Consider the following 14,772-nt stretch of genomic DNA (forward strand, 5'->3'; position numbering starts at 1 on the left):
CTACCATTCTTGAACTTGCCGCAAATATACCATAAAGGTACTAACGTATTATTTAAACAAATAAATATTGTGAAATTATACAAATTTATCAGATAAAATTTACTTGCGCACGCCGTTATTTGAACCCGCGACCTCCGAATTCGTAGCCAAGGATCGTAATCTCAATCTCAACCGCGAAACAATGAACAACTATTTTGTAGTTATTTAAAATATTGCATTATTCACGTAACATGGCGATACTGAAAGTACCTATCTACCATTCTTGAACTTGCCGCAAATATACCATATAGGTACTAACGTATTATTTAAAAAAATAAATATTGTGAAATTATACAAATTTATCAAATAAAATTTACTTGCGCACGCCGTAATTTGAACCCGCGACCTCCGAATTCGTAGCCAAGGATCGTAATCTCAATCTCAACGGCGACACAATGAACAACTATTTTGTATTTATTTAAAATATTGCATTATTCACGTAACATGGCGATACTGAAAGTATCTATCTACCATTCTTGAACTTGCCGCAAAAATATCATTTAGGTACCAACTTATTATTTAAACAAAATAAATATTGTGAAATTATAGAAATTTATCAAATAAAATTTACTTGCGCACGCCCTAATTTGAACCCGCGACCTCCAAATTCGTAGTCAAGGATCGTAATCTCAATCTCAACGGCGAAAAAATTAACAACTTTTTTGTAGTTATTTAAAATATTGCATTTTTCACGTAACATGGCGATACTGAAAGTACCTATCTACCATTCTTGAACTTGCCGCAAATATACCATATAGGTACGAACGAATTATTTAAAACTAATAAATATTGTGAAATTATAGAAATTTATCAAATAAAATTTACTTGCGCACGCCCTAATTTGAACCCGCGACCTCCAAATTCGTAGTCAAGGATCGTAATCTCAATCTCAACGGCGAAAAAATTAACAACTATTTTGTAGTTATTTAAAATATTGCATTTTTCACGTAACATGGCGATACTGACAGTACCTATCTACCATTCTTGAACTTGCCACAAATATACCATATAGGTACTAACGTATTATTTAAACAAACAAATATTGTGAAATTATGCAAATTGCACGGCGTAATTTGAACCCGCGATTTCTGAATTCTTTTTTTATAGTTATATTATTATTGCATTATTCACGTAACATGAGAGTAGGAAGTATGTACCTCTCATTATTATTTTACGTACATTTATACTTTTGAATAGGTAACTAGAAAAAAAAACATAAAAATAAAAAGTATAAATTTCAGTACGGGTGGTGAAGCCCACATCGTCAAAGTATGAAAATAAATTTATTTTGAAAATACATGTATCTGTAATATGATTAAAAATATTGAAGTATTTTTTTAATGTTTGCACAAACGTAATATGTGTAATTATTTGTATTAGATTATTTTAAAATCAGTTTTTAATACACCATCATAATATTATGTACGAGCATATATTATAAGCATGTTAATTTTATTATTATCTATTGAGAAAAAATAATACCAACAATTAAATAAAAAAATATTTGCGGACACCGGGTTTAAAAATGCGACATTCTCCGACAAAAGCAAGCGAGAAAGAATACAAACATAAATTAGGTAAATAGGTACCGAGCCTTTGCTAATTCGAAAATTCACAATAGAAAATTTCAAAAATCTGAGAACGATACGATAGTGGCATCTATGGATATTTTAGTAATGTATGGCTCAAAGCATGCCTTCTGCATAATTTTAAAATTGGCTTCAATCTATGCGTTGCGTAAATAATGCAAAGTGTTAGTTTGGGGACAGATACTTTGGGCCTGTCCCCAAACTATACAAATGTCCCCGAAGTATGGGCGCGCTCGAAAAACTGTCCTCATTCTATGCTTCCCACATATATATATATATATATATATATATATACAGGGTGTATCGGCACTAACCTGACAAACTTTAACCAGCTATTCCTAAGCACATTTGGAGTAAAAAATGTTATGGGCACTTTGCTGACCGGTAGCATTTTTTTTTTCAATTAAAAACAAAAAAATTAAAAATTTCCACACTACATCACTGTCATTGGCATTGCTTTTCGTGTTCAACAGCTGTTATAAGCAAGTGTGTCAAAAAGCATTTTCGCTCTTTCATAAATACTAAATAATAATAGTTAAAAATGAGACGAATGGTGCCATACCATTTCGTTATGATTGTAAAAGCGCGCCAATGTAGGTACGTACGTACATTATTCAACGAAACTAGAATAAAATATTGCCAGATGGGTTTTCAAACTTTGACAAAGGATAAAACAGTGGTGACATGTGATGAAAATATGAATGAAAATTTTTTTATTAAAAAAAAATGTTACCGAACAGCAAAGTGCCCATAACATTTTTTACTCCAAATGTGTTAAGGAATAGCTGGTTAAAGTTTGTCGGGTACGTGCCAATACACCCTGTATATATAGGGTTGGCACAATATGTTACTTATGTTGAACAAACACTATGAATTATCTCTTGTTTGAAGGTCTTCCTATTATTCTAATCGTGGTTAAATTTTTCTTGCTTGTATAGGAGAAGTATAAACACAGGTAATATCTCTTTTTACTGTGACTGTTTCATTGTTGTGTACCTGAGAAACGAGGCGATATATAATTATTTTTAAATCGTTATTGTTTAGTTAGCTTTACACCGCTCCCTTATGTGTCGGTAAGGAATCGAGATAAACTGGAATAATTAAAACATATAACAGTGGCTACACAAATGTGTCACCAATGATTAACCTACTGGACTCCAATATGAAGGAAAATTATTGTGTAAGAAAATTGTTTTTTTATAACCTACATTCGTATGAACTATGTCACTTGATTACTTAATTTTATCTTCACATGAATGATAAGTTAATGGGCCGCACATACAATGAAAAAATTAGAGGGAACGTTGCACCTCGGGGATCTTATCATGGTAATACAGTAGAACCTTGTTAATTCGACATCAACGGGACATCAAAAATCAAATTTCGAATTAAAGAATTCCCACGTAATTCAAAATGTAATGAAAAAAAAAGATGCTGAAAATCGAGTTCCTCGGCCACCCCTTCAAATCCGGGTAGTATCTCAGGAGTAAATTTGTATTAATATGAATTTTTCTGTGGACTTTTTCACATTTTGGCAAAAATTCTAAATTACATGTTTTTTCGAATTATTGGGGTTCGAATTAAGGCGAAGCTTAATGCTAAATCACTGTTTTGATTAATCTTTAAAACGAATTAAATTGAAGGTTTTCTTATCGTTTCGCTTGAGTAGAATACAAATAAATTACTCAATAAAAAATATAAATGTAAACTACTAAATTTCTAAAACTACTAACGTTTCTAGACTCCGTTTGTCAAGCGATTTTAATGCTTATTACCTACAATATAAGGTATACCAAGCTTCCTCTTAACGGGGTTCTACTGTATGTACACAAATTCAAAACTTACATGTTGATCGAGCCTGTCTTGAGAAATATCATGGAATTGAGTAAATGCCGGAACATTGACTGGGAGACTTTTGGCAATGGAGGATCCCCATTGCTGCGTCGCCTCCCGAGTGATGTGGATGCCTTCATCCCTGCTCACTGAATCTGCAAACAAACAAATTACATTTAAACATCACTTCCAAGTCACATCAAATCTTAACACTATGAGGCAAAATCCATTTGCAATTTCTAGTTCAACACATCATTTTCAGAAACAGGAGCTTTGAAATGTTCATAAATAAATAAGACAAGGTTTTTTGGAAATCTCAATCGAAACCGAGAGTGAAGGGTAGAAGCTAGTATAACATATAATTATGTTTGAAGGTTGTAATAATAAATCACTACCAGAGTTACACTCTCTTAAACCCTCGGGATAATTTGTTAACTTTTGGAAACAGTTCATATGGTTTCATCGTAAATATGGTCTCATGATATATCGTTGCATCTCCCTTACTGTCATGAAACTGGCGAGAAACATTTTATATTCAAATCTAACCACAGAAGAATTAAAATGGACACCTCTATGAAACCAGAGGTAAAACTATGATTTTTTTAATATGAAATGACAAAAAAAGTGAAGTGGCAACAATGTTTATAATACATTTATCTAATAAAATATGTGTGTTTTTCATTATTAGTAATTTCAGTTCAGTGTTTGGACGAAAAAACAAAAGGTGAGCCATTTTAAAAAATTTTATGTTTGCATTAAAAATTTTAATATTTCAAAAATGATATTTTCATTTCTAATAATAAAATTTGAAAGCTCGTTTCATCACCTTTCTAGAACAGTTTTTAGCTTTTGGATACATTCAGAAATATTTCATTTATTTAAATTTTATTCTGACAGAATATGCCAGAGGCCTGAGGGGTTAAATAATGATTGGATTATTTATACAGCGCCATTTTTGTGGGAAAATCACCCCAAGGTTGCATTAAAGGAAACACGAGGATAAGACAAAGAGAGATATCTATTTAGAACTCAATTGAAAATCGATCTGTGTAAATGATGACCTTGAGATGAAAATTATGACTTTTAATTGACTTGTCATTGAAGACATGGATCATGAATGTGTTCACTAATCTATTTGATGATTGCAATGATCTTGATGCTATTTGATTGGACTTATGGCTAATATGCATTATAATTTCAGAAAAACAAAAAACAATTTGTAATGCCCAATATTTATCTTTTGTTTGATTGAGATGAAGGTTATATGTTCTACTTTGTACACAAAAAACAAATTACTTACAGAAAACATGTATTTATAATACATAATTTAAAAAATCTCAATCCAGCATTATGAATACACCAATAGTAAGTATTTTAACATTACCATCAGTGTCTGAATCATAAGCATCAGAATTGAGACCATTATGTGGTACGTCCATCCCCTCTAAATCAAATATCCCTTCCGAGTCCAGAGAGTCTTCCTTATAACTGCCTAAGTCCGCCATATTCTGAAACACAGGAAATTCGCACAACATTATTAACATTGGAATATATGTGCTCGCAAACTATTTGCAGCAGATACAGGTACTCCCTAAGGAAGTAAACTTTGTTAAACTTAAACCTACTGTAATAATGTGTTTTAGTTATTAAATTTATGGTTAAAGAAAAAATATAAACCCTTACAACCTTTAATACCATCAATTTATTTTGCTAACGTTTCTTTCTTTATTTTTATTTCCTCTTTTCATGAGATCAAAATTTTATACACGTTATGCATTTGTTAATACACTTTGGGCGGGAAAGGTGGTTCTACTTATGGTGGTTCTTAGGTTGATTGATGCTTAACGGCGGGAAGGGTAGTTCTACCTTTTGCGCCGGCCTCATTTCAATATGAATATTATATACCAATCTCTTTGTAAAGGTCCCAACTAGATGTACATAATTATCGAATCGTACTGCAAGTCTTCATTTTATATTTATCTTCCTGCCTTTGGTTTACATCGGTATTTCAACAAAAGGATAGTATTTTATTTGTTATTGGAATAATTCAATTCCTGGAATGAGGGTTTTTATCCGTGATATCCGTTATCGGTGTAATATGTAGTCATCTTTTCAACTAGAAATATATTTTACCTATTATATACCTACCCTTAAGCATCTGTCTATATATATACCTCATCTTTATTAATATATTTACTTAAGGCGATACCATACGTAGTAATGCAAAATCATGTGTTTTTGGTTTGAAAATTTGGTCGCCTAGAAATGTTTCAGATGCTTTAATTAAATACTGCGAGTAGAATACATCTTGGCCTATGAAATAATAGAGTATTTTTTAGATAAGTCTTTTTATAAGCCCAGAAAAAAATAATGTAAAGGCCTATCAAAACCTATCAAGTTCAAAATCTCCTACTTACGAACCCATTTTCGGTTATGATTTTATTTTATAATGTGGCAAATTAAGATATTTATAAAATGATCGAAAAAAAATTAAAATATTTATGGCTGAACATCCACAAAATAAAATAAAAGGCACTTTTTGGCCATGTTTTTTTCTTGCAAAAATCAAAACAGGCAACAGGATGGTGTTAAGCAGGAATTTAAACCTTATCGCCTTCTACGTAAGGGTTGTTATTGATAGCGGCTCAATTTAAAATATTACACGACGTAGTGCATCGCCTTAGTTAAGTAACATATTATATTACATATATTTTTTTTAATCATTGTATTGATTACAGAATTTCACTGTAAGCTTTGTTATTTACATATTATGTTCTTAACTTCTATTTTCTATTATTTGCTGTTATACACACTCATAAGAGCTGTTTATTACTTTCACAATTCTCATTTAGACAACTTTTCAACTTGAAATATACTTATTATACACCTACTGATCACATTTACTGTGTAACTCATCTCACAAGTCAATTACATATATTTTGGCATTCCAATATTGTATTACTTAAACAGGATCTCAATTTGCTTTGTCATTTACTCATGTTTCTCTTATACTATAAGTATCACATGTAAATGCCGAAAGGCATTAATAAACATAATCCTTAAGTCTGGCCATTCGGGAATATACAATGTCAGGCAGTTAAGATCAGTCTTCTACAGGGATCCGCAAGTTTATGAATAATAGTCGACGGTTCAAGCATCTTGGCGACTACCGCCATACATCCGCACGGAGGGTTGTACACAGACTAAAGTTGCCAACATTTTGTGAACTCGTCGACGAGACAAGTCTTCCGTGACCAGCAGGGTGAAGTTGTACCCACTCATGTCGTTGAGACTTTTAACATTAAATACTTGTGTCAGACATTTTGATCAATGCTAGGAACAAAACAGTCAACAAAATTGACAGCTACAGCAATTGTTATGGTTGTGAGTGGGGTTGTAAGCATTCTAGTTGTGACAATTCAACAATGATCGGTGGCAATGCGGGTCTCGTGATTTCAGTAGCGACGTGTACGGACACGGAATGGGCACAACAAGTTATTTGCGATGTGAGTACAACACAACACGAGTATAGAGCCTGAGGAAGACGGGTCTTAGACAGACAGAGCGATGAATTTTTATTGAATCTCTCAAGAGCTAGAATTAAAAGGTACTAGGTCAGTAGTTACAACAGTTTCCATTGAAATCTACATGGAAGGCACTTCTTTGTGTGTGTGTATTATCTATTCAGTGTTGCAACTGTGATAAAACTAAATAAATTCAAGCTTATTATAATTGCGTAACACAATACAGACATCGGTTGCAATTGAATAAAACATGTTTTAAATGATTAATACTTACAACAATTTGATAACATGTTCTAATTGAATAATACAATATTCACAGACGCTGTAATTGAGTAAAATAGTAAACATAGATGGAAACATAGAGAGATATGTGATGGAAGCGACTGTCACCGAGTTACGACCTAACTGCATGGAGTATCAAAGCAGCAGAACCAATTAAGGTTATGCGTTTGATGTAAATGAAAAGAACATGTTGAAATAATTGAATAGTACAATCTAATAACATACCTTGACAGAACCATTTCTAGGTTTATTCACGGGAATAGGGTTCCCGTATGCGGACTGCTGTCTGCTTCTCGCATTTATTAATTGTGGCAACGTTTCGTTGGTTTTTTGAGGTATTATGTTCCTATTATTATTATTTGCCATCGATGTCTCCACATGTTCAGTTTGGAACAGAATTCTGAAAAACAAAAATATATTTTACTTATTGCTTACTAACATTTTACATTGAATCTGACAGAAGTGTGTAGTGCAGCAATAGCAGAGTCAGGGAAAAATTAAAGCAAAATTAGCCAAAAAAATTTGATTAACAGCTAACTTTTACAACAAACAATTTTCGTATTTAATTATTGTCAATAGTTATGTCAATATAAATGTTGACATTATGGTAAGGATATAAATAGTGTCTGACTTTATGTGACACAATATACAAAACGATGTTACTATAAAAGACGAATTTAATAAAAAGAGAGGTTATGTGTAACGGAGCTCTCAATGGGAACAAAGCTCCATTGTGACCTCTCTTTTATTTAATGTTTATCAGAAAGAAGCAGAGGTAAAAATTGAGCTCTCAGTAGCAGGACTACGGCAAAAAGTGTTTATTTCTAACCCCGATAGAATTCTATGATCCTTGTGCGCCTTTTCTCTGAACTCCTCGAAGTCTGCATACTGCTTCTCACGGAAGAGGCGGACTGCTTCCTCGACGGCGTCCACCCGAGCCTGCAGCGCTCGAGTCAGCTTGCGGCTTAGGTTTCCTGCCGCTGGGTGGCTGGCAGCCGGGCCAGGCCTCTTGGCCTCCGTGCCATCACCCGGCTCCTTCACCACCATGTTGAACACGGGTGAGTACTGGTCGCAGCACCGGAGCTGCTGAATGGCCTCTTCGGTCATCTGTTCGAGCAAACAAAATAATATATTAGAAAATGTAAAAGTAGATAACCTTTGCTCCCATTTTCACTCACTCTTTTATTCATATTGTTATGAAAAATAGTGATTACAGCCTTCAAAAAAATATTTTTATATTTCTCATAGATTTATTTGGAAAAGAGGAAATTTTGAGAAGACAAGATTGATATACGAACATCACGAAAATAGCTTGTATTTTCCGTTATGGACCAACATAAACTAGTATACAACACAGTTGACGAGAATGACACGATGATCAATACTCCTTATTTCGCACAACTGACAAAATGAAATATCACTGTACGAAGCACTTTATAAAATGTGATAAGTTAAATTTCCAACAATATATTTTTTAAAGATGTTTTAAAATGATGCAAAGTAACCCCTTAAGGATCAATGTAACAAGCACTTTCATGGTACGTAAATAAGTCATATTGCCTTGAATGTATGGATAGAGTGACCAAAATAGCTGCTAATACGTCATCTTTGCCTTGTCCGTATACTGAGAGATTGTTGACATTTATAAACCCGATGTAAAAATGTTAACTGGGTGATTGTTGACATTTGTAAACCCGACGTAAAAAAAATAATTGACGCATGTATTTGCAAATTGAAAGCACAACATGATAACTTTATCTTTATATCACATTTACTCTAATTAAAAATCTAAAATAGATTTTGTTATTACAAAGAAAATCAAACAAAAACATTTTTTTCACTTTTGTGCGATTTTGCTCATATTATCCCAAAACTTTCAAATATATATAATGTACTATGTTATATTGGTTAAGTTATACAGAGTGACTGGTGCTAGATGCAAAATAAATTAATTTTTATTCTTAACCCCTTTTCAACAAGTGTTGATTGATTTGATTTTTTTCAAAAGCAAAAAGTACAGAATCGATTTAGTTGTGATTTTCAAATTCAATAAACCTTCCTTGGTAAGATGCTTTTTGTGTTATTGTAACTAACTAACCTTCAGAAGCAAAACAAATGAGCTTAAGGTAGGCAACACATTACGCTATACGCATCATGTAATCAATCAATAATCCTTAGCAGTTAGTCTTAGGTCGATCGTAAACTATCAACTATTGTCAGCACCCGTGTCCCGTGATAAGTGACCATAGATGGTTGAATTTTGTAGACAGTGCAAATCGAATCTCGTTCTCGTGACAATGAGATGGTAGATAACAGAAATCTAAAATAGTCTTATGTAGTGTCGTGCAGATTCACTTTGGTTCCTTGTGTATAGGACGCTGTCCTTGCCACGATATTATTGTAAACATTATTGTAATAAACTAACTTGTGATCACAGACCAGCCAAGTCTATTTTATTGAAGAACCTCACGATCCATATTCCAACAAATATAGTTGTACTTGTAACTAAAAAATATTACAGCTTCCCCATTGCAGTTACAGTTACCGGAGACCTGTACGAAACTGCTTCTTTTTAACCTGTTGAAGGCCGGAGCATAAAATAAAATATTTTGAAGCCTTCAGAGATTCATAAAAATCAAAAGTGAAATCTAAAGATTTATCAGCCCAAGCGATGCCGATTTTGTTTTTCATACATTTTTAGAAGCATTAAGGTCAAAATCACATTGCAAATTATTCTAAAAAGGAAAATATTAGAATGCTCGCATGTTCTGCAGAGACCCACCGGCATTCAACTGGTTAAATTTATATATTTGAATTTCACTTTTTTTCTCGGTAATGAATAAGTGCAAAACTTTGAAGTGGAAATTAACCCACTTCATGACATTCGACTGAGTGCTCGGCAGATAGACTGCTTGTCAATGGCAATGCATTCTATAAACTTTTGGTGGCAATGACGTACACACACGTACAGCCACATAAGCATTTCGCTGAAATCCGATGACATTACAGCATTTAATAAATGACATAAACATCGGTATTACCTGATCGGCATTTGGCGAGGTTGGTAGACTTGTTGACTGCAGTTCCTGGGTAGGAAGGTTCAATACTCAGTCAAACCAAAATAAATAAATGAAGTTTTAAAATAGATTTATTATAGTAAGTTTTTTTATGGGAAGGTTGATTGGTAATCGGTCGGTAATAAGTTCCTTCAGCACTGAACAACAGTAACTGTCCATTTCAGTTTCAGATTAACAATCTCTATGTCTATGTCATTAGGACGAGACTTGAGAAGCCCAGATTACACAATTTACAGATCTATGGCATGGTCTACCTACTACCTGCACGTCAAAGATCGGGTGACAGGTATCGTGTACAACGAGTATTTACATGCGGGCATCGATCTCTCTTCTCTAGTGCATTTTTTTCATGTATAAAAGAAACCGATCAAAGAGCGGGTAATCTCAACCCTATCACTTCGCCAGTGGGTTGTGAGCGACCCGTGTAAAATGATTTATCGACCCAGCTCTAGTAGCAGTTAAGTGGTTGAGTGTTTCAGCCACTATGAAAAGACGGTAAAAATTGTTTGAAAATCTGAACCAAGCCAGAGATAATGAATTATTCCACCCAAAGGAGAAAAAAAACACTACAGGTGATGCAATATACTTCCTACACAATACAACACATCTACACTTTCACAATACAAACTGCAATAAGTGCCTATTAAGTAATTTATTGTTAAACGAATTGGCGTTCGTAGCAGTCCAGCGAAAAATGGCATCAAAACGACTTGTACACTGAAGAGATAGAAATTTGTTATATGGGCGCCTGTGTGCCTGAAGTAAGGTCAATTTTATCTTACTTCAGGAAAAATATTTCTTGAATCAATTTGGTTGGCCTGTCTGGCACCGTAAATTAGCGACAAAAGTTTACTTTCAAATTTGTAAAGATTCCCGGGTTATGAATAATTCTCCCACTACCATCACACTAAACGGAAATGTTGCTTGTGTCGTGATGGAGAACTTAGCCAGCTGAGAAATTGTACTTATTATGCCTGGGTGGGTATCCCGACGCATTGCGAACTCAGCCACTGACCGGTAATTTATTTCAATTCAAGTATTAATAATTAATTAATTCGTGTAGCTGGTGATTCACCATTAATCTGACAGATTTACCAACACCCACGGAGTTATGTTATTTGCACAGCTGGAAGTTGAAAATGGAGCAACATTATTTAGTTACCGAATGCAGATACATTGTTCTTTGACAAGGATATTTCAGTTGCAAAAATGCAGCAAGCTACCCAAATATTTTTTTAAATAAATCCTTGAAACAAACAAAAAATTGCCTTGAAAAATGAAAACAATATCATTATTATTGGATAATAAATAGAGAAAAAAATGTATGCATAAAGCATGATAATGATCAAATAATGTTGAAACAATGTTTATTATTAACCTCTCGGACAAAGACTATTATTTACTTTGTGTTCCTTTGCGATCTGTCAAAACGTGAAAATTTTTGTGATATTTACGAGTTTTGTTAAAAGCTTCATAACTCACGTTTTGGGAAACGTAGCCTCATTCTAAAAGATGTTTTGGAAAGATTATGAAATTCACTATCGTATTGTATTGTTATACGTAAATATTTGCGTTTCTAAATATACATTTTCTGAAAACGTCAAAAATATGTAAAAATCGCTGACCATTATTTCAAAGCTGTGAAAAATGTACTTTTTTCTGAGTATCATAAAGAAATAACACTTTATATATTGAAGAAATATAATTAAAAACTATTAGTCACCTCAAAATATTAACCGTCCAAACTAAAATATTTTTAATAAATTATTTAGAAACGCAATAAATTATGAACGAACAAGATGACAGATCCAATCGACTTAGATAATGCACCTCTACATTCCATAGATATTTTTGAATACAGACGCGTAGCGTTATTCATTATCGATACTCTGTTTTTTAAATCATGGCAATCCGTATACTAGTGATGGAAATAAATCGATTTTTGTAAAATCTCGCGCGTTTACGTGAAAAGACGTTCTAATGTCTTGACTGCTATTATCATATTTACGTCTTTTGACGTTCTAATGTTCTGAGTGGTTAAATTATATCTAAGGTTATTGACGTTCAGCAACAACTAACTTCTCTCTTTCTCTTCAAAACCAGAGTCTCTCGGGTCAATAGATCAATAAGACCCCGCAATGCTTCACTATTGCTAATGTCAATCTCAGGCGTCTCCAACCTCTTCTACCATTCACTAATATATGCCACAATGTTAATGTTAAAAAACTACATTACATTGACTTTAATTCCACTCCGTATCTCATTCCGGTGCAGAGGTGTTGCGTTAAGTATTCCTCGGGTGACCCCGACTTCTTCTAGCATTCAAACCACTCTCTAAACACTCCTGGCACTAATAAGAACAAACTTTGAAATTTTCAGCGATACCGGTCGACTACTTTTCGAGTTTTGCAAGCATAAACATAGGCAGACTGAATTCTTATATATTAAAATTATACAAATCAAAACAACAACCGGCTTATTCTAATATACCGGGTTTTCCAATAAGAGGTGTTATTTTGATATTCGATCGTAAAAGATCAATGGTTTCGTTGCTTGTGTGGCACGTAGCGCCGTCTCGTTGAAAGTAAACGCTGTCCAGATCAATACCATCCAATACCGGCCATAAAAAATCATTAATCATCTCTCGATAGCGCAATCCATTCACCGTAACTGTTGCTCCAGCCTCATTTTCGAAAAAGTAAGGTCCAATGACTCCGCCGGACCATAAACTGCACCAAACAGTCACACGTTGAGGATAGAGAGGCTTTTCAACAATAACTCTTGGGTTTTCCGAGCCCCAGATGCGACAATTTTGCTTGTTGACGAAGCCACAGAGGTGGAAATGGGCCTCATCACTCAAGATGATTTGCATTTGATTCACTCAAGTGAATTATAATAATTTCAATGCGTTGTTGAAGCGTGTATAGTTCCATTTTTATTAATGGCGTAATACTTATCAAATGTCAAAAAATGACAGCTTCAAAAGTAACATCTACCGAACTAGCGGGCTATTCAAAATAACACCTCTTATTGGAAACCCTGTATTTGAAAATGTACCGAAAGATAGCGGGCAGCTATATCCGGCTATGATATCTTCTGTCTCTTTACGCGCCATACAATGAACGAGATAGCACTATGTCGTTTAGTACAAAAAATGCTTTCGCATGCTAAAGACAGCTTGGGTAATTGTCGGGAGAAGCACGATGCATATTGTGTTTGATAAACGTAGGTTGGTTTAGCAGATTGCACGCTTATCGAATGAAACAATTTACTTAATTCAACATAATTTGACTCTCGAATTCATGATGTACCTAAAAATGTATGTTGATAATATCAGCGTATAGAGCTTAGTAGCAAATATTGCAGCATCCCAAAGATGACATAAGCCCTGAGGGAAATTATTTTGTTAAATGTAAGTAATAATAAAACTTTTCCATTCAATTATCTCGCCACGGCCGTTCCAACCAATCTCAAACTGGTTAAGCTTCTCTCATGATGCTACTTAGTTTACGATTTCAGTCATTAGCTCAGCTTGTTTAACCATAGAAGAATGAAGAACAACTCACTGTCATTGACACATTGCGTTAAAAAATGACTACAGAATTAAGTGATGACGAGGATGCCATTTTTATTATTATTAACGAAGGAGGAATCGTCTAAAATCTAATCGTCTTGGGTTATCCAGTACAATCCATGACAATTTCAATAGTATACAATTTGTACTCCAGACCCAATACCACCTCCATAAGATAAATTCAAATAACTTTGCCTCTTCAGTGATTAACCTAAGAAATTATTAAAGTAATTACTTTATAATACCACAAGCAGCACTTTAATGGCAGTAGAATCATACTGTGCAATAATTTAAAAAAATGATAAAACAATAACAATATATAGTAAATTAACTTTTTTCCTGTTATGTCTTTTCGTGCCTAATCGGGAAGCCTACAGTCTTAAATGCCAAGGAAATTTTTCAACCTTCTGACAAATTTGATGTTTTTCTATACATATCGCAAATTTCTCGAAAACTGACAGCTCGCGAGGCACATCTGCAACGCGGTGACAACTAGCATGTCAAGTTACGAGAGACTGTTTGCGTCAGCGTTGAAAACTGGTCTTTGATAAGTTGCGTAATGTGCGGACAGCCATTGAAATACACAGGGTAGAACCTTGGGTTGCCAAATGGTTTTTTTTTAGATGCCCCATGAGCGAGCATAAGTGTTAAAAAATATTAAGTTAGAATAAACGTAATTTTTTTTTTAAACCTTCTTTTGCTAACAGGGGCTACAAAAATCTTTAATATTTCATCCATATCTAACTTTAATTAAATGCCTTGTTAAAGTGAAATAGTAGTGCTATTTTTTGTGTTCCTACAAAACCCCTAAATACATAATTACTGTGCTGCATATACACATACGAAAAAAAGCA

General features: G+C 33.8%; 1 protein-coding gene across 1 annotated transcript in view; it reads right to left on the reverse strand.

Annotated features, from left to right (window-relative positions):
• PRAS40 (Proline-rich Akt substrate 40 kDa) overlaps nucleotides 1-14,772 on the reverse strand; it is a 33,375-nt gene that overhangs the window by 16,515 nt on the left and 2,088 nt on the right. Inside the window, exons 3-6 of the mRNA XM_089631816.1 lie at nucleotides 8,097-8,374; nucleotides 7,493-7,667; nucleotides 4,846-4,969; nucleotides 3,474-3,616 (exon numbers count right to left, since the gene is read on the reverse strand). Of these exons, the coding sequence (XP_089487942.1) occupies nucleotides 3,474-3,616; nucleotides 4,846-4,969; nucleotides 7,493-7,667; nucleotides 8,097-8,374 (720 nt within the window). The remainder of the gene's footprint in view (nucleotides 1-3,473; nucleotides 3,617-4,845; nucleotides 4,970-7,492; nucleotides 7,668-8,096; nucleotides 8,375-14,772) is intronic.

Source organism: Hesperophylax consimilis, chromosome 5, assembly GCF_061612785.1.
Source record: "Hesperophylax consimilis isolate HC1 chromosome 5, BYU_Hcon_1.0, whole genome shotgun sequence".
In the NCBI taxonomy this organism is placed as follows: Eukaryota; Metazoa; Arthropoda; class Insecta; order Trichoptera; family Limnephilidae; genus Hesperophylax; species Hesperophylax consimilis.